The following is a 26,531-nucleotide window of genomic DNA, read 5'->3' on the forward strand; positions in this document are numbered from 1 at the left end:
ATTCTGCATAGAAAGATAAAATTGTAGCCCACAACAATCTGATTATGACTCAACAATAGTTTAGGTTTTGCAAAAAAAAAAAAAAAAAAAGAAAAAAAAGAAAAGGAGCAAAGACTGTACTTGAACTTTGGAGAAAAGTTATATATGACTTCCATAAGCACCCTTGCGATTCTACCAGGTCTGCTAGGCACTGCAATTCAAAGTCCTTGTACACACACACACACACACACACCCCCCGAGCCCCCATTTGGAGATACCTGAAGGTAAAGAAATAAGAATTACTAAACAAATACAATCTACATGGAGAGTTGGAGCTGGCTTGTTTAGACAAAACACGGCTGAGGAGAAATGTGGTAACTGCTTTCAAATACTGGGGTCTATTCTGAAGGGATGCTGAACTGTAGTAATGGACGTAATTGAGATAAGTGCATCTGGCTCTGACTTGAGGCCCTTACCAGCTGGTTTTCCAGTGGTTCTGCTATTTGCATTACTCATTTTATACTACATCCTAAGAGGAAAGTAATTAATACACAAAGTTAATAAAAGTAACAAAAGTACAGATCCTTGCTTTTATCTCTTGCTTCCCTGTCAAGGTTTGCATGGGAGTTTCTGGGTTGTTTCTTTTTATAAAAATTACCATTTTGTGTTGACCTATATAATAGCTTAGTTTTGATCAAATATAAAGATCAGAAACAGCTGAAAAGCCCAAAATGAGAGGCTGAAAGGTAACAGTGTCATAAAACAATCTTCCTCCTCAACCCAAACTCAGTGTAACCCTTTTACACTAAATAAGTTGTTGTTCAGTTGAAGACTGAGAATTAAAAAACGAAAATCTCTTTTACTGTTTGCTCTTAACCATAGCCCTTTGAAGTGGCTCCATCATATTTCTGAAGGATTATTCTTGCTGCTTCTAACTTACTAATTGTCTTTCTTTGTGCCATATTTAAACTGAAAACTAGTCACCTGCTGAAATCACTACTGAAAAATAAGTTACTTCTAGTTAATTTTAGTAAGAATGATATCCATCGCACTTCTAGTCACCTTCTAGAAGTTTTCTGCCTGGTAGGAAGAAAACCCACTCATGTTTCACAGCTAAAATCAAACTTACTATACAAGTTCACCTTTCAGGACAATGGATTCCATTTCACGGCCACATTCATTTCACTGATTACAAGCAACTGCTTCCAGTTTCCAGACCATCTGACCATCCAGAAAGCTGTACCATGTTCTTACCACTCCCGAGCTGGCATAAAGTAACTTTGACATTTTTCATCCCTCCTCTACAGTATCTTAAAATGTAAAGTTTGACTGCACTTGCAGATTGAAACTGTAGTACAAATCTTCTAACAGCATCACAATATTTCAAACATATTTTCGTATCTATTTCCTACTAGCATGAGTTAAAAAGAAATTAAATCTAGAAAAAATAAAGTGATGATGAGTTTTTCTTCATGTCAATAATCCACACTAAGACTGATGACAGTAGATTTAAATTTCAAAGTTATGTCATTCTTCCATATGTTGACTGTCATAAATAAAAACTTGAATGAAGCTACCCTGCGTGAATGCGATTAGCAAAATTTTATATACTAAATATTTCAGAAGGATTTATTCCAATAGCGAGGCTGTTTGCCTTTGGCAAGAGGGTATATCAGGTCTGCAGAAGCTTAAGCTATTAGGTTTTGCAGAAATTAAAAAAATATATCTCTGTCTGGTGTGTTCACACATGCAGGAAGTCTGTTTGCATCAGCAGGTATCGCTAATGTGGAGAGAACACTCCAAAAATATGCATTTCAGCTTCTACATTTTGCATAAAAAGTAGTCGTGTGTTTTGGTCTAGTGAATCTGTCAAAAAGAGTATTTATATGAATATTCGTAAGAATAAGTTACCATATAATCATCCTACATGATTCAATCATTTAACAAGCTTGAGAACTAGTACACAGATGGTTAGTTGCCAAAATGCCATTCATTTCCTTGCATCATCTTGGTTATTTGCAGCTGAGAAGAATCAGCTCTGAGTTTGCAAATAAAAATAGTAATAACAACAACAACTTTTCTTCTAATAATTTCCATATATATTAAACAAGTATTTAGTAATCTTAATCTTTCAGATATTAAACTGGAATAGAGGTTCAGACTTGCATTAAAGCCACCTTGATTTAAATCATCAGATCACCCAAGCCACTTTAACTATCTTAACCCTTCTTTTACTAGCTCTATGCACATTCAGAGAGTCAAAGTGTGGCTCATTCACCTGCATCAGGCAATGCACAGCACCTGGCTGAACTGCACAACTGGACTGCAAGTCTGAGCCCTTAATTTCATCAACATCATCTCACAAATCATGCAGCTCCCTGGCAACATGGCATATCTAAAGGCACATAGCAAGTAAAAGGTACAACCAAGGTTGTAAGGCAAACCTTGCAGTGTCCATGTGCTAAGCATCTACAAGCGTCAAAATCTGTTGTACAATGCCTTTCAGATGAAACACAAATGCAGCTGAAGTGAGAAACACAGTATCAGAAGTCATGAGAATACTGTACTACCTGGATGTCCCAGCTGAGATCAAAGCACAGTATTCGAGACACCATGCAACCAAGCAGAGAACCCATCCTGATTCAAACAGCTTACAAATTATATAAATACTAAGATAGAGATATCACATAATCTTTTCTGTACAAGACAAACAAAACGTTTGAAGGAGACAGATTAAGAAACTGCCATACAAAGATCATTCTTTTCAAAGCCATATTACACACAAGCACATGTAGACAAAGTTATCCCTTATAACCCAGTTACAAAATCTTTCATAAACCCACACCTTACGAAAGCAGTGCAATACTTGGAAACAGCTTCTTGACCTGCAGGGGTTCTGTAACATCAGTAGCCCAGTCATTACTATCGGTATCAATGTATCCTTATCACAAGGAATGTATACAACCATTTAGCTGGACATGTGTCAAGCTGCCCAACAAGTAACTTGCTCTTAAAAACCCAGGAATCCTACATTTACAAATATTTCTGTTCCTTTCCAATGGACACTGAATTTAAGTATTTCACAGTGTATTTCCTCTTGGTTTGCTAGTTCATTAATCCATCTGACTATGCTACCAAAAGTATAGTTTGAACAGTCATGAATCAGTACCTTTTTCTAATATTGACAGAAACACAATTATGTTTTACAGTTAAAGTAACATCTGTTTTTCTCCAGTAATGCAGCAAAAATTCAGCAGCCAAATGTATAGTGGAATTCCTTAAATTGAAAGATCAAAATATACTCAAGTGCATTATCTAACGTGAATTAACAGATATAGAAATTATTGGAGATAGATGTTTTGAGTCATCCTTACAAACAGTTAGGTAATACTTCATGGTATTGCTCTCCCATTTAAATTAGTGCATACTTGTTCACTTTTATCTACAAATTACACTTTCATTGGTGGGTGGCCTCAATAAACAGTAATTGCACTTTGTCAAGTGCTTGTAGGTGTTTGTATGAGTAAATTTTGATTCTTTTATTCACAGATTTTCTGATCGAGCAGTGTTCAACATAAAAATAGATTTACCTTTTACTAATGGACACTGGATAAGACACATAATTTGAAATAGTATAATGGCATCTGCTTTGCAAATAAGTAACCTTTCAGATGCAAACATACTGTGTCAAAATATGGTAATTTAAATCAACTGTATTTTCAAAACTGGTTTGCATGAACATCTTATCCCTCCTTTGAAGGACATTAAAGTTTGTGGAAACAAACAACCAAAAAAAACCCCATATCTTGGTACCATTCTTTATAAAAACAAAACCCTTACATTTACTTAAGAACAAAATACATATGACTGATAATATATATTAAGTTTTCTCTCTCCTTTAATAGAGGAAACCCATTCTTTCATGGTTTTGCATAGTTTCCTCCTGTTTCATACATCAGGTTTGAAGGACATTCCAAAGATACATATTATTTTTCCAAAAATCACTATTACAATGCTCATTAAAGCAACTACTAGGAAGAACAGCAACTGAAGAAGGGTACATAACATATCCATCATCCTTATTCCCCCTCATCCATAAACAGAATGACACATCACATAGCCTAACTACATAGATGAAACGCTCCTACAACAGAAGTTAGATATGCACAGCATGGAAACACCAACACGTAGCATCAAAGAGACTTTGCAACAAACAGCATTGTTAACTACAAGTAAGTATCTGATTACCTAGCAAAGATGAAGCAACCAAAGTGTCATCACTGAAATTTAACCACAAAAATTTACATAAAAGGCATGTAAGTATTATCAGAGTTTTAATCACTGTAAAGAATGTAATTCTGTTTTGTACTGCAACACAGCACCAAAAGCAGAGTCCCACCTAGGGCCAATAACCCTCAGGTTAGTCTGGACTTGTAGTGTGCCACCTGTTGAAGCATGACTCTCCCTTCCTACACAGCTTTCTCTACAGCACATAAGACTGCCAACCAACCACACCAGATCTCATGTCACCCCCATACACTGCAGAGCACTTCAAGGAAAGCTGGCCATGTACATGTGTAACTCAATATGTTCCTAAAGCAATCTAAGTACAACTGTGCACGTTGAAACAGGTGTTTCAAGTTTTGGCAGCACAGCAGTTTTTATAACAAAACTTGTATTTTCGACAGAAAGGCACTGGCTGGCTTCAATTTTAGCCTGGAAGAAATGAGCATATGTTGTTGAACTATTCTGTGATGGCCAGCCATAGACTGTCTACCTCAACATGAAAGAAATATTTTAAGATGAGTATAAGAGAATATCTCTGGAAAAATTACAGTGTGCCTGTAGTTTCAGTAGGTAAAGTTGAAAATAACAACTATATGAATAACATAAGATCAAATTTTATTCCAAATTCTTTAGAGATATCCTAATATAACTGCTTCTAAAGATTAAAACATACTGAAGTGCACCTCACAAATCTTAGGAGCATGGTACAAAGAACAATAAGCACCTTTTTTCTACATGTATCAAAATGCTCTCCTGCAGTATTTGCAAGCCAAACATCAAAGCACTCTTCAAATACACACAACAACAAAATCTAAAAGTGGAATACAACATGATTATACTCTACAACCAAAATTAATCTATGTTCTTTATCAAAGTCTAAGAGAGAAGCAGAACACAAAACAGCATGAAGCACTGGAAGCAGGGATTTTGTAAATATCTAGTTTAGTAATCTGAGATATGTGAGCAACATAACCATTTTAAAAATAGGTTGCCACGATCTCTAACAGGGTATTGTCTCTGGTAAACTAGACAACCAAGAAGCACTTTGTTTTCTTATTACAAAATGCTGATCAGGTCCATAACCCTGAACTGAGAGCTGCATAATGGACAACTGTAATCCAGCAGGCCAGTAATAAGTGTAATAGGAGTCAGCACCATACCCAATGCTTTCTGAGAGGGAAGGACCTGTATCCCGAGATCTGCTATTAAAACACTGCCCATATACATCATAATCAACTATTTTCATCTTCTGTCAATTCAATACCAGTAGACTACACCATCTGAAAAGAACTAAACTGCTCTAGACTGCTGTATCTCTAGATTAAGCATGACAATACCTATTTCACAATATCCACAGCCAGGTTTTCTTTTCATGTGCATTTCTGCAAGACTTGACATTAACAATACTTACGCATTGCAATAAGGTTTCTTTTCATATCCTTTGTAGTTATTCATGTTCAGAGCCATTTTGCAAACTTCACAGTGGAAACATCCTTTATGCCAATACTGTAAAGAAATATAAAGTAGAATTACTTACAATACTGATGTTTTGAAAGCTATGCTAGGGTACAGTAAACATAAAAACACAACTACATGTCAATATTTTGGCCATATATTACATGTGTCTGTAAACTCAACTGGGAGAATTGTTTTCACACGAAGCCAAAGGTGCTTCTGAAACGCTCTCAGAAACGTAAAGTCTCTGCTAAAGTGAACACCAAGCCCTCCACACACTGACCTTGCCCGGATTATTTTAAATACAACTGAAGCAGGAGTTTGACATTTTGCCTTGTTAAAGGAAAAAAACCCCAGCACCGCTTGCTAAGAATGCAATATGATGCGAATAAAGTCACTAATGTGACAACTGGCTCTTCGGTACGCTGAACAGACACTAAATTTAGCACATAATACGGTATTTTCCTCCGGTAGCTCCCACCGCCTTGCCTTTCTGGGGACGCTAATTTGGAGCATCTGTCACAGCCTCATTGCTGTTATATGCGGAGCGACCGCGCTCGGCGATAACCAGCATCACCGGCGGACACCCCCGAGGGACAGGGCTGTCCAGCCGGGTGCCCTGGCTACCGTCCCCGCCGAGGCGGCCATGGCATACGGGGCAGCCGAAGCCGCCCCAGCCCGGGGAGGCACCGACAATTAGAGCCGGGCGGGAGCCGCCTACAACTTCACCCCTCAGGGAGCCGGAGGTGGGAGCATGGGGGCCCCGTCAAGCGCTGTCACTCCCCTGAGGGCACGGCAGGGGCTCTCCGGTCCACCGCGGCCCCCGCTCGCCCTCCACCCCGGGCCAGCGCGGTGACACGGCGTTCGTCGCCCGGCGGCGCGGTACCTGCGCGGCGGCAGCCCCTGAGGTGCTACGTTTGCCACCTGCCGGCTCGCCCCGCTCCCCCGCCGGCCCGGCCCTACCCGCCCCGCCGGAGCCGAGGGGAGCGGGACGCAGGGTGGCTACGCCCGGGAGGCGCCGTCCCCGCCCGCCCCCCCCCCACCCCGCGCCCCAGCACCTTGTCCAGGCAGTTGACTTTCTCGGTGGGATAGACCACTTTGCCACAGCGGGCGCACTGGGGGTTCATTTTGCGGCTCCTCTCGGGCGGCGACTCCCGCGGACGGCGGCGGCCGAGGCTGCTGGGCGGCAGGCTAGGCTGGACGGGGCTCTGGGCGGCCGATCTACCATCCCCTGCCCTGGCGGGGACGCCAGAGAGATCCTCAGCGGCTGCCGGCGGGCGACGAGGTCATCGGCGGCAGCTAGGGAGGAAGCCGCGCTCCAGCTGACTGCGGCTCGGCAGCATGTGTGAGTGGGCGGGCGGGGAGCCGGTGCCTGTCGCCCCCGCCCGCTCGCCGCCCCGCCGCCGCCGCCCGCCCCCGCCGCCTCCTCCTCCTCCTCCGTGTGCCTGCGCGCTCGGCTCTCCGCGCCGCGGGCTGGGTGACTCACGCCGAGCCCCGCGCTGCAGCCCCAAGTCAAGCCAAGCCCACCAGCGCGGCCCGGCCCGCAGCGAGGGGAGGGAGGAAGGGAAAGGGAGGGGGAGGGGGAGGGGGAGGAAAGAGAGTGAGAACGAGCTCTGCTCCGCGCCGCAGCCGTCCCGAGGGGGGCGAGATGGCGGGCTCCGCGCCGCCGCCTTGAGGCTCAGGGGTGGTAGGGAGAGGACATCGGGCTGCGGACGCTTCCCGGGTGCACCTGCCCGAGGAGCGCTAAGGCGGTACTGGCCCCTTACCCCGGCGGGAGGGAGAAAGCCAGCGAGCCGCGGCGCTCTGGGGGCTGCGGGGGAGCTCGGCCGTTCCCCGAAGTTAGGCCCCAGGCCTGGCCCTGCGCCGGCGGGCACCTGCCGTGCGGGGCCAGCGTGCTGAGGGGGCTGGCGGTGCGGGGCATCAGCCTCGCGGCGGCTTCACACGCAGCCCCGCCGTGCCCGTTAGCGGGGCGAGGAATGTCCGTACGTTCCTCCAGCTTTGTACGCCGATTAGTTTTCAGGCTCGGTATTGCTGCCTTTCCGAGGCTGAGTCTCTCCGGGGCGCACCGGCGGTCTCACGGGGCAAGCAAATCTCAGCCGGAATGGGTAAATTCAGCTCCTCAGAGCCGGCTTTTGACATTTCGTTTTTCACTTGCTCGTTAGTGCTGCGAGGAATGGTAGAGCAAGAAGCCGTGCCTTTTTCCCAGGCTGTGGACTTGTTTAACTGCCTGGAATATAAACCACGCTGAGGACAGTGCTGAAGCCAATGCGGTGCAGTCTTTTCTGAGGGCTTTTTTTCCTGTAGTGCAGCACTCTGTGTGGCGCACAGCAAGGACAAATTCTGCACATACTTGGGCGTTATTAAGTAATCAGAATGCAGTCAGATAAACTGTGATACTTGGCTATAATTCTTCCCTAGCAACCCGGCTTTTATGCACTGGCTGGTTAAAGGCATGAGGAGAAACAGTAATTTCATTGAAATTAATAATTTATGTGATTAAATGAGAAATACCTAATCAGGCTTTAAATATTACATGATGGAAGTTGCAAGGCTTCTTTTGCCTCATCTAGACATAAACATCTGGCACCCAGTGAAACTCGTAATGTGGAGATGCTGGCTGTGCTGCAAGCAACAGGAAAGCAGATTTGCAGGCAGTCTTGTAAATGCTTACTGTCTGCTTTGGCTTTTCTCAGTGCAGCAGCAAATAGACAAACTGCTGACCAGCCCTGTTTCTACTCCTGCAGTCTGCAGGCTGGTCCATTTCAGGGCCAGTGCTAGTGATTGGCAGTTCTCAAAAATCCTGAACCAGATGGGGTTTTTTTACTGCTGTTGTCAACCAAATTAGTTTTGACTTCTCACTGTTCATCACTGGCAATAGCATGATAATTTTTCACAAATACCCAAAGACCAGTTTGGCTTCAGTCTTAAGATTACCTGGATAGACATAGGTGCATGCACACTCTGCAGTGCCAATGCAGTGAGTCTCATCATCTGCTGCCTCTGTGCTGTACAGATTACCTTGCGCTTTCTGTTGGAAGGTCTGGCCATGAACAATGGCTTTTATTCAAGGAACTCTGAGTGCTAGACATCTGAGTGTGCTGGTAAAGGAAACCTGAATACATGGTAACTCAGTGTTTTCAGCAGACCTGTCATTTGCAGATCCAAGATCCCATCTGAGTTGAATTAGGCCCAACACATAGGTAAGCAATCTCCATTCTGCAAAGGCTACACAGTGTAGTGGAGTAGCAAGTAGGAACTGGGGTGGAGACCCAGTGAAATTAATCTCAGAAGGCAGTGAAAGTTATTTATGTGGGAAAAAAATAAATTCTTTCTTAGCCCACTTAACTCCTTCTTAGATTAGATTCAAGCTGATGTTTTATGGGTGAAAAGGCCTCGTAGCTCATTAGAAATAACTAGGGGCATACGGGTCTTCCAAAATGCTGACACAAAATCCTTGAGATAGAGGTTTTCATTCCTAGAAGTTCCAGTTTACTAAAGTAATCACATTCAGAGCCTTCTCCTCAGTGTGCAGACAAAAGTCATTTCCATTAATCTCAGTCTTGATGCTTATTCTTGAAGGGAAAACTTTTATAAACCAAAATATCAACACTAAAAATGGAATAGTAAAATCAATAGGAATACCTTTAGTTATATCCAAGTTGAGTGTTTTGGCAGTATAAAAACATTCTCATATTTATCATTATTTCAGGATCCTTTTATTAACTCGTATTAGTTTTCTCCACAAGGAAGAAAAATAGTGTCTGAATCACAACCCTCATTTCCAGAGCACAGAGCTCTCTCCTCATCAACGACAACTCTTTTCTAGTGCCACTGTAATGAAAATCAGGTTCTTTTGCTCTGTGTAAACCAGTGGGAGAGAAAAATCTTCATCCGTGACTGTGAGGAAGCAGTGAAATGTTACTCATCAGTAGTCTGTCTTTTTTCCAAGTAATGATGCAATGCTATTGTCCAGCAAAGCAAAATACACCAAGCTAGCTATGTCATTGACTAAGAGGGTGTAAACAAAAAACTGTGAAGCACAGAAAGGCAAAGACCTTGCACTCTAGCTAAAAAAATGTTGGCACAAGTATGGAGACTGTTTTAGGTGGTGAACCTCTAGATAGGATCTTGCATTGGTTCCCAACCGGTCTGTATTGACAAGTTACAAGTTGCCTCTCAAGGTATTAGGCTATTATACTTACATCATGCAGTGCATTTCAGGGCTGTTTGTCCAACCTGGATGATTGCAAAGGGGATGTATGGCTGAGCAATGCAAATCAACAATACCTACAACTACATTTTTTTCAACATACCTACCGTGGTCTAAGTGAGAAAGACCTTCTGGGGCAGCAGTGAAAAGCAGGCTAAAGTGGTGAAGTTCCTATTTCAGTGGGTTAATACCATCACCAACTGCATTGTTATTTATTGGACAGGAAGGTTTTCAGTGCTCCATTGAGTTCATTTGGATGATAAACATGAAAATGTGTGCTGCAAGGAAAAAAAGCACTGTTAAACTAGAAAGTTTCCCTATGTTATTGGAAGTGACTTGAAAACGTCTTGAAAGAGACAATCCATACAGACTTCTTTCTGCAGTCATAGAGAATCTCTGTTTTAAATCTAGTTCTTCTAAAAGATTCCTTGTGAACTCTTCTTTCCCATAAAATAGGCTCCTTATAACCCATCTCTCCCATGGCTGTGGTTATGACCTGTTGGAGCCATCAAGTGAACTTCCAAGCATGGCAAGAAAGCAAAGGCAGCTCAGCATGCACTTCCCAGGCCATACAGAAGAGCTCAGAGAAGGCGCTTACTGCCTTCCACGACGGCGTGAAGGCATTGTCTTTTCCCCCAAATTTCTGCAGATGGAGTCTGCTCACAGTGCTGTGGATGTATAGAGCCCTACTGGATAAAAGAGAAGCTGATGTAAGCGTAGTGATTTTTTTACAGCAAAGAATGTGTTTTTCATTCAAATATGTATTCATTTAATTACATTTTGTAGGGGGGAAAAAAGTGCTGAATGTATTATATCCTGATTAACAGCTGATGCCTCACTTGCAGTGTCATAATTTGGTGATTTTTCTGGAATAACTATGACAATATGTCCTATACTCTGAAGGACTGTTATAAAAATAATGTTTGGTATATTTAACTAATTTTTCATACCAGATCTGTTCTATATACAGGTATAAAAGGTGGGATAACTAACAGGTTAAGATAACGTATTTGCAAAATACTGTCTTATTGCTCTAACCAGTTCATAAGGCTTGTGTATAAGCTCCAGCAGATAACAGGTATTATATCACATTAAGTGGAAGGATGATCTCATGGTTAAGGCATTGCATTGAGAATTGCAGATGAAGCCTCTGAGCCGTACTGCAATACAGATAAATAATACTGAAAGAGGTTTTGTGAAACTCTGTGGCTGTCCTTAATTATGTAGGAAGGGAAAACATTAAACCTATATTGGCTGGCACAGGAGTTGCCAGTCATTTTTTGACCCTTACTGTTTGAGCTTATATTTAACCACATAAAAGAAGAAACTGCATAGTTACATTTCAAATAGGAACAATGCAAATTTAATGTGACCTTGTTTAGAGCTACCCAGGGTGCTGTTAGAGAAATGTGCTTTTAAAGTCTCTACTGTGAAGGAGTAATTTATACTCTTCGTATGCAAGGGTCAGTGGAACTATGTTTTCAACTTCAGCTTTAGAAAAGCTAAAACCAAAACTGAATGTTTTCCTACCAAAACAAAACCAGCAATGGTTAGACTTTATTATTTTCTGTAATACGATCCAAACAGCACTCTGCAGTGGAATTTCAGTATGCATTACCAGAATTGGGCAATCTGTAGATGTTCAGATTAAATGAGCAAGGAAATACTAAAACAAAAATGTTTAGTCAATCACCAGCAGTGTTTTCTGTTCTTGGGATCTCCATCTCACACAGACTGAATACTGAGCTCCACAGTGGCTGTCTGCCTAACAGATACATGAAAAAGTAATAATGAAGAGTCAGCATGGCTGAAGGATTGCCTAGAAGAAAGGGCTTTTATTCTCACAGTGTTAAAGTTGCAATAGAATTTTCTGTTGCTTTATGAGTGGGGTCGGGATTTTCCTTTATTAATGGCTCTTCCAGGATACATGGTTGATAATTTCAAATTATGTAAAGAAAAAAAATGGGGGGAAGAGATTTTGTCTTTGTTTAACTGAAGGCAAAAGCGAGCTATAATAATGCTTAGTAAAAATGGGCTGGTTACTCAGATTATGCTGAACGTAAGGTTGTTACCTAGCTCATTTGGTTTTGTTTGAACCTAGAATAGCTGATGTATGAGCAAAAAAAGGTTGAAAGCTTCATTCTGGTACAAAGCTTGCTCCCTGTGTGCGCATGTATGTACTTCTGACAAAGCAGCTGACATCAGTAAAGCATATGTACTCTTGACATTCAGGTGCAAAAAGCAGGTAAAGTTCTGGGGACAGTGATACACAGGGTGTTTTGAGAATTTGGCAGTGCATGCTCGAGTGTTGGCTATTTCAGCTCGCGTATCCGGAGATGGAGGCAAATGAGCACAACTAGGAAGCTGCAGCCATACACCCAGTGGTTTGTATATTCTGTCTTCTGTGATTTGGAAGCGTAGAAACAGTCAACCTGACGGTTAGTGCAGGAACATACTCTTAATATCAGAGGTGAGGGTGCCTGTGCATCCTTCACATTAAACCTGCATGTGTATAGTTTGAGCAGAAGAGCCCTGTAAACAAGGGCAGGCAGAGCGCAGTAGGAGCTGTGTTCCTTGCTGCCTGAGCTGCACTGGTCCCAGTGCCTCAGATCAGCCATTAAGTCATATTGTTTCATTTGCAGACCAAGGTGAGGAACTTGCAGAACCCAAAACAGTGTTTGCATAGAAAGTGCTCTGAAATATGGAAGCTTTCAAATCAAATTTTTACATTTGGTAACAGTGCTTAGAAGAAACATACATTATTAGTACATTTTTAATTCCATTCTCTCAATTATAGTCTGTGTAATTTTTCAATCCAGTTCCAGTTCAGAGGATGTTCCAGCCACATAAATGGACTGAAACTGTTTATTTTATGCATATTGCATTGAATCTGTTGGGATTTTTTTACCAGCTGTTTTTCTTCCCTTTCTAGTCAGAATTAGAGATTCCTAACAAGTTTTTCAGGAATAGAAACAAATGAAGAAGAAAGAAGGATTAGGGGAGATTAAAAGCCTATATATATCATTTGGTAAAGGTATTATTTTTCATAGAATCACAGAATCTGCTGAGTTGGAAGGGACTCCTAAGAATTATCGAGTCCAGCTCCTGGCTCCACACAGGGCCAGCCAAGTCAGAACATGGGACTGAGTGCTTCATCCAGATGCTTCTGGAACTCAGTCAAACTCGGTGCTATGACCAGTTCCCTGGGGAGCCTGTTCCAATGCCCAGCCACCCTCTCAGTAAAGACCCTCTTCCTAATAGCCAACCTAACAAGTAATTGAACATGAAAAAGTAATTGATACAGGAAGGAAAAGCCATCATCAGAGCTCTTGGAGAAGCTGAAGGAGAAGATTTTCTTCATTCAACCCTACTACCCTGTATCAAGAATTAAAATTAGTTGCTTAATCCCAGTCCAAAAAAATTTTCCAAAACTTAACCCCCACAAACAATCCAACAGACTGCAGGTAAAAGGCACAATGCTGGGCAGTCAGCTGTGGAAGGACAAAATGTTAATTATTCATTCTGTTTTAACAGTTATCACTATTTATTTGCTGTGTTGAGTAAAAATATAAACCTACTTGGTTTTGATTATGAAGATGAAATAGAAATAAAAGATTATTAGTCAATTGTGGTTATTGTTTACAGGCCTATGTTTAGCCTGAGAACCAAATAGGAATTTAGAGGTAGAATTGGGGATCTAAACTGAATTTTAAAACCTAATGAGAGAGTTCTGATAGCTTTGGAAAAAAGGACAACAATGGCATTATTCATCATACTCTTGTCTATGCAACTACTTTCCCATTATTTCCAGAAATAGTAGTTGAGGAGCTTCCTGCCTAAGTAAACAGTTCACGTAGATAGAACTGGGTCTATAAAGCTTTTTAAAAGAAGGTTTCCTTTTTTAAGCTGAACAACATAGTGAAATACAGGAAGGGTTGGGCCGGATTCTTGAATTTAATGTTTTAAAAGGTTATGTGACCAGTTCAGAGTAACTGAATGCGCATGCTCTGTAGATGGCCTGGAAGCGTGGTAGGGAACATGCTCTCTCCATTGCCAAAAGGAACAGCTTCTTGTAATAAAGATACAGAATCATTAACAAGCCAGACTCCAGGCTTCAGAGGAGCCTGTATTTCCAACCTTCCTGGCAACATTTTAGAATTACAACCTTCACGGTGCACACCTGTCAAATCTCACACACTGAGAGGGAGTCTCACACGTTTGGCTCCCAACTTACCTCTCCTGCGGCTCGACCCGTATCACGCTCATTTGCAGCACTGCGCCGTGGCTCCCTGCCCATCCTCTAACCAGCCCCACAGCTCAGGCACAGCTGGATGGGCCGGTCTGAAACCTGCCAAGCAGCCGCAGCTACCGTGGGGCATCAGGGAGCAAGAGAAGAGCAGGCACAGCCCAGTGTGGCTGCATTGCTGAAAAGGGGGATGGGTTCTGGGGGAACTGCTGGAAATACTAGCAGAAAATGTAAAATAAGGACTCATAACCATTCTTCCTAATTCAATGTAAGCATTTTTCCAATTTTTGTAACTTTTTAAACCATCTTTTTTGAACATAGATACTATAATCTCCAAGGCTGTTAAACTGATACAAACTTTCTAGATTATAGCCTATAAATAAATTCAATACCCACAGGTTTTTCTCAAAACTGAATGCCTGACAATAGGCTTCTTGCAGCAACAGCATTGGCTTTTGCAGCAACTTTCCTGGTGCCAGGCTTACAGAACATGCAGATAGAATAGGAGACAGGACTGAGGAATATTCACCTTCCTCAACATCCTTGGAGAAAAACTGCTAAAAGCAAATGTGTAAGTATAGTAATGCCCATCTCACTTTAAGCTAAGCTCAGACATGTTAAGGATGTGGCTGTGAGTTCTGCCTTATACCCAAATTTTTAACAACAGAGCTTCAAAGAATAGACAGGTTGGGAACAAAAGGCCAAGGCAGAGACCCAGCCCTGCCCCTCACCACGATATGGATCTCTGGTGGCCTGAAGGGCACCATTTGTGCTCTGCTGCACTGCTGCTTTCGTTGAAAAGCCAGGGAAAGAGTCTCCTCTCTCAAACATTTTCCTGTGTGTATTTTCATAGGCTTCTTTGCTGTGCCAGGACAAAGTCTAATTTGAACCATCTTCCTAAACACAGAGCTATTGAATGAGGTTATGTGAGCCTTGGATGGAGAAATGCATAATTTAATTTTCTATTTGTTTATTTTAAATTAAATATAACTGCATTAGAAATTTAATAATAAATTCACTGCAAGTTTTTTTAACAGCTTGACTATTTTGACTGGTAAAGTTACACCATGAATGTAAATTGTGTTGTTCATACAGCCACTTCATAAAATCTGTGTCATCTCCTTAGTTTGAACCTATTATTTTATTTATTTCCTCTCTGCAATAGACAACATAGAGAGTAGCAGGCCCAATGCTACTGCCATGAAAAAGACACAAGTGTCTTTCTTCTCATCAGACCTCTGCACTTGCTCCTTAATAAAAAATCAGAAGAAGCAAAAACAATTAATGAGCCAAAAATTCATCTGAATACTCTGGACCTTGACGAAGATTCTCACTAATGTTGGATTTTGGGGGAGTTGAATTTTAGATATGGTGCAAAACAGAGAGAAACTTTAAAAAAGGTACTACTTAACTTTTTTCCCTTCTAACTTTAGAATTTTAGCTAGCACACTAGCTTTAGTCTCAAGAAGTAAATGGAGAGCATTTCACATAAATTCTCTAACATGTAATTGAGGATTTTCAGTGTGAAGTTCTCATTTTCCCCTGACAGCTTTCTATGAATTATCTTTAATGTTATCTTAGAAAAGGAAAAAGAATTATTATGTGGAGCATTAAGCAGAGCACAAATATTGGTATACTGCAGAGATACCAGTTAATTTTCCTCTGACTACTGAACCATAAATAAAGGAAAAGAGCGTTGTTAAATGGTTCTAAAGTAACATTGTGCCAAGCAGTGGTTGTGGTGTGGTGTGAAGGATACTCTGTTGGAACATGCCACAAAGGAAATTATGATGACGTTTCGTTATACAGAATGTTTTGTTTATTTCATTCATCCCTAATGATTTTACCATGCCCATGCCTTCCCCCTCTCTAAGCTCCAGACCAAATCCTCGGACTGGCTGTGTTGGCTTGGCAGCAGAATGTTTCACATTATCATGAGAGTGACCTACTTGGTCCATCAAGGGAAGGAGGGAAAACTCCAGAGGATTTGGTTTTGAGAGTCCCCGATGATGTGATTCATCAGGCAGCCAGCATTACCCATACCTGCAGCAGCAATTGTATGAGGCAGCACATCACAGCCAGCAGCATCCTCATCTGCTGCCACAGAGCAGGGAACTGTCTTACAAGGGATTAGCACTACAGCCATGAAATAACTACCTCAGTCTTTCTAAAAGTATATCACAAATTAACCAGTGTGGCTACAGCACCTGATCTTCCCCAGTTTCCCAGCTGCCTCAAGCCAGGCCCTCGCTGACACCATTTGCTAGGTGCAAATCCAGTGGTGGCCATCAACTCATGTTTGCCTCCCAACCAGCTGCTGAGGCAGATGTCTGGGAGGACAGCGCAGTGGCATGCCCTGCTGCCCTGACCAAGCACCTAATCCTGTTTCTTCCTTAGAAGCTCCTGTTTGCTAAGTGATACAGAGAAACACCGTTCAGAGCCACCAGGTTTTCCAGGGTGTCATCAATTGGGGCAAACAGGAGAGAATCACAGAAAGTTAGGGGTTGGAAGGGACCTGGCAAGATCATCTAGTCTAACCCCTCTGCCGGAGCAGGATCACCTAGATTAGGTCACACAGGAATGCTTCCAGGTAGGTTTTGAATGTCTTCGGAGAAGGAGACCCCACAACCTCTTTGGGCAGTCTTTTAGCTCTCCCTCCTACCACAATGCAATTTAAACATCTTCTCCCATCTAGCTTAATTACCTCCCCATCCCTGCCACAAGCCCATGTGGACTTCTAACCTGAAAATGGAGGAGGGCAGGATGAGAACTTTGCAGCTACCTGAGCCAGGCTGAACCTGGATTTCTGCCTTAAGTCCCTCTGCTACAAAGACAGCAATAAATAATGACAAATATCGGAGAGGACTGTTTGTCTTTTCATGGAGAATCACAAATGACAAGTAAACAGGTGACACAAGGACTATAAGGGCCTTGTCTTCTGCTCTGCAAGGTCTTGTAGGTTAGCTGTTGTGCCCAGGAATGTAGATGTAGATGTTGAGCATATCAGGGGACTCCAGCCCAAGACTCCCTCCAGAGGAAAGTCTTCTGACCAAAGAAATGTTGATATAGTTTTCTAGTCTGATTGGGCTTGATCCAGCACATGTTGAAACCAATTTAAAGACTCCCACTGACATCCGTGTGCTAGATTAGAGTTTAAATACAATAGCCTATTTAATTTGCACTAAGGAGGAGGTTCAGTGTAAACAGAAAACAGTGTGGTTGGTTACTTGCTGGCACCACACGCTAGTTTTAAATGTCATAAGCTCTTTTCACAGCACCGGTTGGTGCAAATGGGCAGGAAGCTACTGAGACAATGTTATGAGAAGCTATTATTTTTTCTCTTCATCACAGTTAACTCTTTGATGAAAGAGGAGCTGGATATCTGGGTGCCATTTCAGATTACACTAAATTAAACTAGAGAACTGTTTAACCATAAAATCCTGATAAATAGGTGTTATGCACTGCAAGTCAGCTTTCAAAGAGGTTCTTAGTAAAAACAAATTCCTCATTCTCGCAGAAAGCTTATTAAATAGTACATCACCCTGAACATTGTACTATGGGAAAACTCTGAAACAAAACATAGAGAGTAGTAAACTTGCACTGTTATCAAATTACTTCAAGAGGAAAATGTCAACATGACATTTACACTTCTTTGGTGTAGTAAATACATGCCACACTTATCATTTGGAAATGGTGCCCCCACATGCTTAGGGCCATGACATGTACTGTGCCTGGCTTTTCAGAAGCACAATAAAATATTACTATCTTTTCTAGACTTCTGGATTGGGGCTTGGCTGATTTCCTTTGTCAGCCTGTATTCCAAGTGGGATAAACAGTGGATTCATAAATATCATTCTGGATAACTGCTCTGTATAACTACTCTCCATAAATCCAGTTAAATAAGGTAGGATTGCACTGTAGGTCAAATGTTATATCCTATCAGAAAACTTCCCTCATAAGCAAAACTGAAATGTCCTTGTGCATATATAAACAGATGTGGATAGCATGGCCAGCTCTGGCATCAGGATCATCTTAGCACCCAATTTCTCACTTAGTCCATAAAGTATTTTTAACTCATGCGTTTGTGCTCCCCCTCATGACTTCTGAATGCCTCTGCAGTGGGAGAGTGACTGGTATAATGGATCCAGCATATTACTTCATATTATGCAGTCCTACTCAGTAATTACTGAGATCACAACCCTATTTTTAGAAGAAAAAATAAAATCACAATTCAATGGCAAGCATAATGAAAGAAACAGGAAATCTATACTCAAAAATTTGCTATATTTAATTTGTTTTCTGCTCAAATACATTCCTCTAACTAGGTATAATTTTTATACGCTTACAACACTCTGAAAAGTTCCTCATGATGCTGGAAAGGAAGAAAATACGAAAAATCATTAAGGAAAGAACTCAGTTGCGTATAAGTTACAGTTGTAAAATTAATCCACTCAGCTAATGATAGATCAGAAAACCCACAAGCTGTCAGGTTTTTAAATTACACCAAAATTTGTCAAGTATATATCCTCATAATTACATGTAATAACTGTCATGTGAAATGTCTCTATTCTTTTTTGCCATTCTTATCAACTAACCTGCAAACTGTTCCAAATGTAAACCAGGACATTCTGCTAACCTACCAAACTGCCCAAAGTGCAAACAACACGTTACTTTTAGGTAGCATAAACCCCACAAAAATTATAATGATAATGAAGTGTAACCTACAGAGTTAAATACACGGTGGTATTGTTAATACAAATAATGGAAAGTTCCAGCACAAAAGTATGACTGAACTTAAAACATATTTGTTACAAAATAATGAAAACTAATGATATCGAGAACTCAGCTGATACTCTGGCTTCACAACTACAGCGGATAAAGCCTGGCAAACTTTGGGCTACGCTGTGCTGGCTGTTCTTGCAGCACTGAAAACAGAACTTTTTTATCCTTTCCTGTCAACAAGTTTTCATTGGACCAAGACATAAAAGGTCATAAACATTTTAATTTTTATCAGTTAAGAAAAAATTACAAGAGTAAGGACAGTAAAGCACTGGAATAAACTGCCTGTAAGGAAGGTGATACAGGCTCCATCTTTGCTGGAGATGGACATAGGATATGGGCTGACATTAGCCCATATCAGATGAGAGGCTGAGGTGATCCCCCAAGGTCCTTTCCAACCTAAATTGTTCTATGGTTTTCAATTTGTATCAAGAACAATACAGATAATTCTGATCCTGCCTCAAGACAAGAACATGGGGCCAATCAGCCTCTTGAGGTACCTTTCAGCCTAGTGATTTGATGTGGGGGTTCTCCATGTTAACTGTAAACATGCACACAGCTTTATGTGGGAGGGAATCCTCTTTGCATTTCGCATGTCATTCTGCTGCGAGTGAGCCTAGAGTGGACCTAGACTGCACCAGAGAGCAAAGAGCCCCATCAGCAGGACAAGAGCCTGAGAGGACAGGAAAGAAAATCTGGGCAGAAGCAGGACCCTGCCTTGCAAAATGAGCAATTCTGACATGAGAAAAAGGAATTTCTCAGGCAAAGAAAAAATGGTCTAAGGTGGAATGAAGATTATGAGTATCTAATTATGAGTGTCTAATGAATGGGAAAGTAATTTACAGTAGTATTGTCTTCTCTTCAAAAGACTTCATCTAATTATTTAAGAAGACATCGGTATTTGGCTGTACTGATATAAAGGAAAGTGAAATTCAATCTTAATATTAGAAAAACCTAAAATCCAACTGGTCTGTAGACAAGTCATACAGAGGTTCAGCTAGATAGCTTCACAATTTTCCAAGTCACTGAAGCAGTGAAGGTATCAGTTTTTGAAGAGAGGACTAACTGGCTGCTGGCTTTTTTTCTTTTTTAATCCTAGATTTTGGTTTATTTTCTTTTTCTAGTTGTAAAGAGGCAGTGGCTAAGTTACTTAGGTAATTCTAAATGTATGTTTATATTTCTGGAGACTTTATTAAGTGTAAAGAGACTTTTCAAGTGCATGTCTTCCTGGAAAAGATTAAAACATTTTATTCAGAGTGAAAAAATACTTAAAATTATGTTTTTCCATTTTAACTGCAATGCTTTGTGTTTATATTACTCCAGCAGCTTCCAGAGTTCACTGAAGATAATGAATGACTGCTTATAATTAAGAATGTCACAGAATTTTTTTCTGTGCACCATCCAACTTTGAAAATTGCAGGTTTACTACTGCCCAGCATCACGACTTCAAGTGGCAGATTGGAACACTATTACTTAATATCTCAAGGATGCTTATTATTTTGGAATGCTCTTTGACAGAAAACAGAAAGCATTTACCCAAAGGAACTGCTGTTAGAAGAAAACATTCATTGAGTAGCCACCATATATAGGTAGAAATAGCAGTAATAGGGCTATTCTGTGTAGAACTTCCATAATGCAGCTTGAATTAATGTATTTAGCTCTCCCCAAACCGATGAGTGTTCTCTGCATATGATGTCCTGAACAAACTGAGAAGGATGCATGTATTTAAGCACATTAAATATTTGCTTATTAGAAAATGTATGGCCATTATGTTTTACTTACTGTTTGATTTTACTGTGACATGTAAAGCTCTTTTCCTTAATAAATTAAAACACTTGTTTGGAATTCAGGTGAAAGCAAGGGAGGAAATTTTTTTCTTTTCTTTTGTCTGCCTGGCAGAAGCATTAGCTTCATCAGTCAGCACAGAGATCAGAGCAATTTATCTAATATGGAAATGCCTCTGTCTAAAATGCAGTAAACACTGCAGGCCAATGTAGGTATACTGGGGGGCGTGGGGAGCTGACCCTATACTTTTATTGAACTAGGCTAGTTCTATGAAAGTAACAATATAAAATTTGGGAAGGGGCTTTTTCACAGAAAAAAATATATAGTGGGTGTGTAACCAATTTGTTATTCCAAGAAGTTGAATTGATCAGCCTGTTATTTTCAATCTAGCAAACACATTTCTCCAGGGATGCAAAATTGCCATGCTACATGCTCCAAACAGAATGCTGAATTGACTGCCCAAAGACAGACTCATGGTGTGATATATTGGTTTCCACTGCCATGGTCTCTCATACTTATTGGAAGTCTTTGAAAAAATAATGAGATTTAAATGGCTGCCTCATAGAAACTGTCTTTTAATAATTGTTAAAAATCATTATCTTCTGAATAAATCTATAAGAAAAATTATTATCCTTTTCTTAGTATTTTTTTTTGACACGAAGAAATCTATCTACGTAAGCCTGCAAACTCTGATTGATTCTATAAAAGCTCTGTATCACTGAATGTTTCCATGTAGGCTGGATCAGTAATTTGCTGAGAGGAAGTGTCACATGCTGCACAGAAGCTGTGCTGCAGAATTATCGAGTCTTATAACCATGAATTTACACTGTGAGTTGAAGTTGACTACACAGGGTGGGTGAGACGCAAGAAACACATTTTTGAGTCTCCATGTCAAGTTGATGGTAAATTTGAAAAATTAATTACATCTCAGTAATCCTGAGGGGATGTTTTAAGGACGATGGAAAAGGACTATAAAGTTGTAGCAGAATAAGGTCTCTTCTGAGTAGCTCTGTCCTGGCAACCAGGACAAAAACAAAAGAATGGCCAAAGAATGGAAAGGAAGGTGAAATGAAGGGTCTTCATACATAAGAGGGCTGTCAAAACCCGGGGAGGAGGCTTAGATGGCTGATGACTTGGGTGTTGTTTTCATGCGGATCTGCAAGTCTTCTGTATTTTCTCTGTAAGTGAAATTTAGGTTAGAGGGAGGACAGCACATGCTTACATAATACTGCCTGTGCTGAATCTGCATGTTAATAACTTGCGCTGTTGTACATTTTCTGAAGAGTGAAATACAAGCACAGATTTCCAGGGGGAAACTGGGAAGACCTTACTTAGCCCCGGCTTTGGCTCCGTTTCACCTACCCCACTGCAATGCTGGTGTCTCCCATAGTGCTGAACGGTGCTGCAGCTTCTCCCTGGTTCTTACGTGGCCCAAGGGGAGCTACACTGCTGTGTTGCAGCCAGGTCAATGTGTGTGCTGGTGTTTTCTTTCCTCTCCTGACTGTTGGCATCTCTTTCATAAGAGCCAATACAGATACAGTGCCTCAATCTCTAGGGTCCCTTCCAAACCAAACCCCTCTATGATTCTGTGATTCTATGATCACCCATTCAGAGCTGCTTTTGCCCCTCAACAAGAGGGCAGATCGTTTCGCTAGGACTGGGGTGAGCGCTCAGCAAGGAGCAGGGCTGAGAAGGTTAGTGCTAGTTTCAAAGACATTGGACTGAAAGTAATATAAACGCTTCAGTTTTGATAGCAGTTACCTGCTTTCAGAACATCGCTACTGATGCTGGGAGAACTCCTATGTCATACACTCCTCCAAAACACATGTAATTACAGACACTGAGCTGCTGTTACATGCCCAGTCCTAACAAATCAGGAATATGTGTGCTCCAGGGTTGAGTAAAGCATTCTGAGTAGCTGATTGTGATGGGTTGACCCTGGCTGGAGGCCACATGCCCACCAAAGCAGTTCTCTCACTCCCCTTCTCAGATAGACAAGGGAGAAAATATATAATGAGAAGCTTACAGGCCAAGATAAGGAGAGGCAGGGAGGTATTTGTCAAGGTTTGATGAGATGTTGTGCTGGACACAAACACTACCATAAGTTACAAAATGGCTTTTAAAGACGGCTTTGTTGAAAAAAAAAAAATGTATAAATATATTCCTAGACTGAAAGCTAGAAGTCTATCTTACTCTGGTCTCAGAAATTGTGCAGAGCAGTTGTGAATATAAACAGTCCAAGAAAAGCTCAACAGCCAACAAAGATTGCCCATTGCTGATCACAGACATCCAGGGCTCCTGGCTGTACCCATCTGCTTGGGCAGGATGGATCACCTACTTTGAATGGACCTTATGTAGGTTCTCCTACAGTGCAGGCAAGGGTGCAGGGGGATGCTCTGCGTGGACTGCTTAACTTGGATGAGGAATTTAAGAAGCCAGATGACTTGAAGACAAATATGAATACAAATATGAAAGCAATGAAAACACAAAGGTAGAGCCTCTGCAGGCACAGGTATTTGGTCTGGAAAGCTGTAGTTAGTGAACCCATCTCTCAGCAGGGGTAGCATATATTAAATCCAGAAGGATTATGGGTTCTTATTCCCCATTTTAAAGAAGAATTGGCTCTAAGCAGATTTCTCTGCCTTTGAGGAAAGTTCTAAATGTCTGCTGCAGACAACCTGCAAATATTTTAAAGGAAAAAAGAATCCTGAAAATGATGGTCAAAATAATGATTTGGAAAGTTTGAATTGAAATAAGTTAACAAAACACTGGTTTAATTTTGAGCTGATCCTCAGACCTACAAAATTCATAGAAGGCATAATCATAAAATGTGGCATATCACAGGGGGTTACCTCCCCAGATGCTTACATTTGTTACTGTGCTCATGCTATTTACTGATCCAGGTTCTGTTTTGTGAGTTCTCAGACAAATACAAAATCAGAAGACTTAATTTCAAAGATACTTGTCAGTCTAAGGCAAAGGACAAGAAATGGATAAAGAGATAAGAGAAATACAAAACCAGAATGAGATTATGTTGGTAACTGATATGATTTATACACACACACACAAACTTAAGTTATTAGATATTGCTGGGAAGGAAAGTTTTGAAAAGTTCACCTTGTGAATGCCTATGTAAGCTTCATTTCAGCAAGAGAGAAGAAATAGTTGACAAATTTAACAAGTGTCCCAAGAAGGCAGTAGATTGATCAGAGGTGCATATGCAGTCTGTAAGAGATGGTAGCGTAGGAGAAGAGTATGAAAAACCTGGAGAGCAAAGAAAGGTAGCTCATTATCTAGCTCACTAACCAGCTACAAGTATTTGCCATTGATGCATCTCCTCAGATCTCTCAGGGTGGTAGAAGCACTACCCTGCACTATAGCAGTGAAGAGCTGTCCCAGATCCTGCAAACTACATAATTTGAGAATATTCTTTAAAGCATGAGATTGTCTTCTCAGTCTGAGAGACCTCCATCTGGGACTTTTCAATAGAACCCAAAGAAAATGCTAATAAATTCATTACAGGTCTGATCTGCTGAAAGGCCAGTAACCCATTGATCCAGCAGAGCCCATTACCCAATTCTAACAACTGACATCAAGTGAAAACTTTTTTTTTTCCTTTTTTTCCCCCAAAATTTCAATTTCTTGTTTTAAGGCAAGTGCAGAGGTTTTTGTGAGGAAGTTTCACCTGCCTTGTTAGGCTTCGATGGAATCTCCAGTCCTCTGAATCTTGGGGATCCTCAGGTTGTCACCCAGCCATGCAGGTCCCTTTTCCATCAACAAGCAGAGACTATGAGAGGTTCCGGGCTGGGGAGTTCCCATCACTCCATGGAAACCCTCCAGAAGCCTGATAGCCTTCAGCTATTGCTGCAGTAGTCTCTCCATGAAGTTGCTTCACAGTTTTGTTGGAAGACTTCCCTCTGCTCCCACACCATCAGCCTGTTTTACCCGCTGAGGTCAGTCACTATTTAGCATCCCAGTGAAATTTCTCAGCAGGGGTTAACATTTACAAATAAGTTTACTTAAAAATCACATCTGAACAAGCACATGCATCTTCTTCCTACATGCTGAGATATCAGATCCATATTTCACTTGCAAATGTTGTTAACGTTTCTATGACCAGCAGAAGCGGCAGTTTATGGTGATATAAAAGTCCATAAAGGAAGAAAACATTTCTGTGAAATATAAAAGAAACTATTTTAAAACCAAATTGATAGAAAATGAGATAAAAAAATTTAAAGATGTATCCCAAAATTTAATTCTTTCTGCCATAATAAACTGCATCTAGTGAGGGGAAAAAAACTGCACCTAAAATATTTATTTGTTTCATCAGCACTCAGTCTAAATTGCTCTGACTCCACAAAATAGCTGTAAGAGGCAAAGTCTCCCTCAAGCATCCAAATCACTGCACAGTACACTTTTAAAATGCTAAAGGACATTAGAATTTAAAGCAGATGTCCGTACAGAGAACAATGTAGCAGAAAGGGGTGATCTGATTCCAAATCAGCAGCCCTTGTTCCATATTCCACGCATCCTACCCAAAACCAGGACACATGGGAAAGCCAGCGTTCCCACCACTGCAGCCATGGAACTATATTCTTCATGGGGCTACTTAAATGCCTCCTGTCCTTGCCCACCTCTCAGTAAAGTCCCCTTCCTGTCCCATGTAGGGAGCCAACAGCAGGCACTTGCTTCCAAAGGGACCAGGAATGCTGCATGTGCCACCTCTGCTCACTAGGCATTTGATCCTTTCACAGGGTAATTGAGGTCAAATTCATGAGAAAGAACAGCACCTCTGCAACACAAGACAGTTGCTTTTAGATAACCCACAGCTGGGCAATACCTAGCGTCTTCTTTTTTAAAACTCAAGACACTGCAACCAAGAGATTGTAAGACTGCAATAATTACAGTTTAATTTGGTAATGAATTTCTAGTATTTTAGGTTGAATATTTGTGTTTTGCAGATGTCAAAGACAGAAAGTAAAAATAAGCAATTTCTTGTATTTCCTGTGTATTTGTTCATCTCATGCTCTGATTCACAACCTTGGAATATTAAGAATTCAGGAATACAGGGTAGTATCTATATGAATTGCATAAATATAGTAGAAAAAGTTGGAATCAACTATAGAACAATCTTATTCTGAACTTAATTAAAATAAACTTTAGTTCTAATTTCTCATATTTCTACAGAATCTACTTCTTTTCTACCATTTATGTTTTCAGACTCTGGTAAGGCTGCCCTTGAAGGCAGACAATAACTACAGAGCACATACGAAGTGCAGCATAGAAATCTAGGAACCCACTGCATGATATATTATTTTCCTTTCAAGAATTTGCAATTAATTATTAAAAAGAAGTTGACAAAACTAAATGTTGTGCTACCATTACCTAGAGTTTGTTATGCAGTGTGAGTTCAACCTCATACATCGTCCCAAGTTCAACTTCAGTATCAAATTTTACAGCTTCAGGACCTCATAGATAACAAGATTAGCACATATTAATCTCTTCATCCTTTCTCTAATTGTTATGAAACGTAGAGTCACTAACAACTTCAGTCATTCCTGACCTGCTTTTTTACTGGACATAGGTTTTATCATCTGTGCCTAAATGTGTAGGCCCAAATCCTGCCAAGTGTGATAAAGCCCAGGTGAGAGGACATGGACACTGCAGAGACACACCATGAATACTGCATGAACGGAGTCTGTGCATCAGTATAATTCTTTTTTTCTGAAACAGTTTACTATGAGAAGGAATGACTTCATTCAACAATAATCAAGAAAAAAAAAACATTAA

The 26,531-nt window shown here is 40.9% G+C and overlaps 1 protein-coding gene across 2 annotated transcripts in view; it reads right to left on the reverse strand.

The window, feature by feature from the left end:
* Window positions 1-6,848, reverse strand: part of NEBL (nebulette) — a gene marked incomplete at both ends in the record, with an annotated part of 252,383 nt that extends 245,535 nt beyond the window's left edge. For both annotated transcript variants that reach the window (XM_084279729.1, XM_084279728.1), the window contains 2 exons: window positions 5,678-5,772; window positions 6,780-6,848. In XM_084279729.1, the coding sequence (XP_084135855.1) occupies window positions 5,678-5,772; window positions 6,780-6,848 (164 nt within the window). The remainder of the gene's footprint in view (window positions 1-5,677; window positions 5,773-6,779) is intronic.
* Window positions 6,849-26,531: the final 19,683 nt, after the last annotated feature.

This window comes from Gallinula chloropus (genome assembly GCF_964237585.1).
Source record: "Gallinula chloropus genome assembly, chromosome: 2".
Classification (NCBI taxonomy): domain Eukaryota; kingdom Metazoa; phylum Chordata; class Aves; order Gruiformes; family Rallidae; genus Gallinula; species Gallinula chloropus.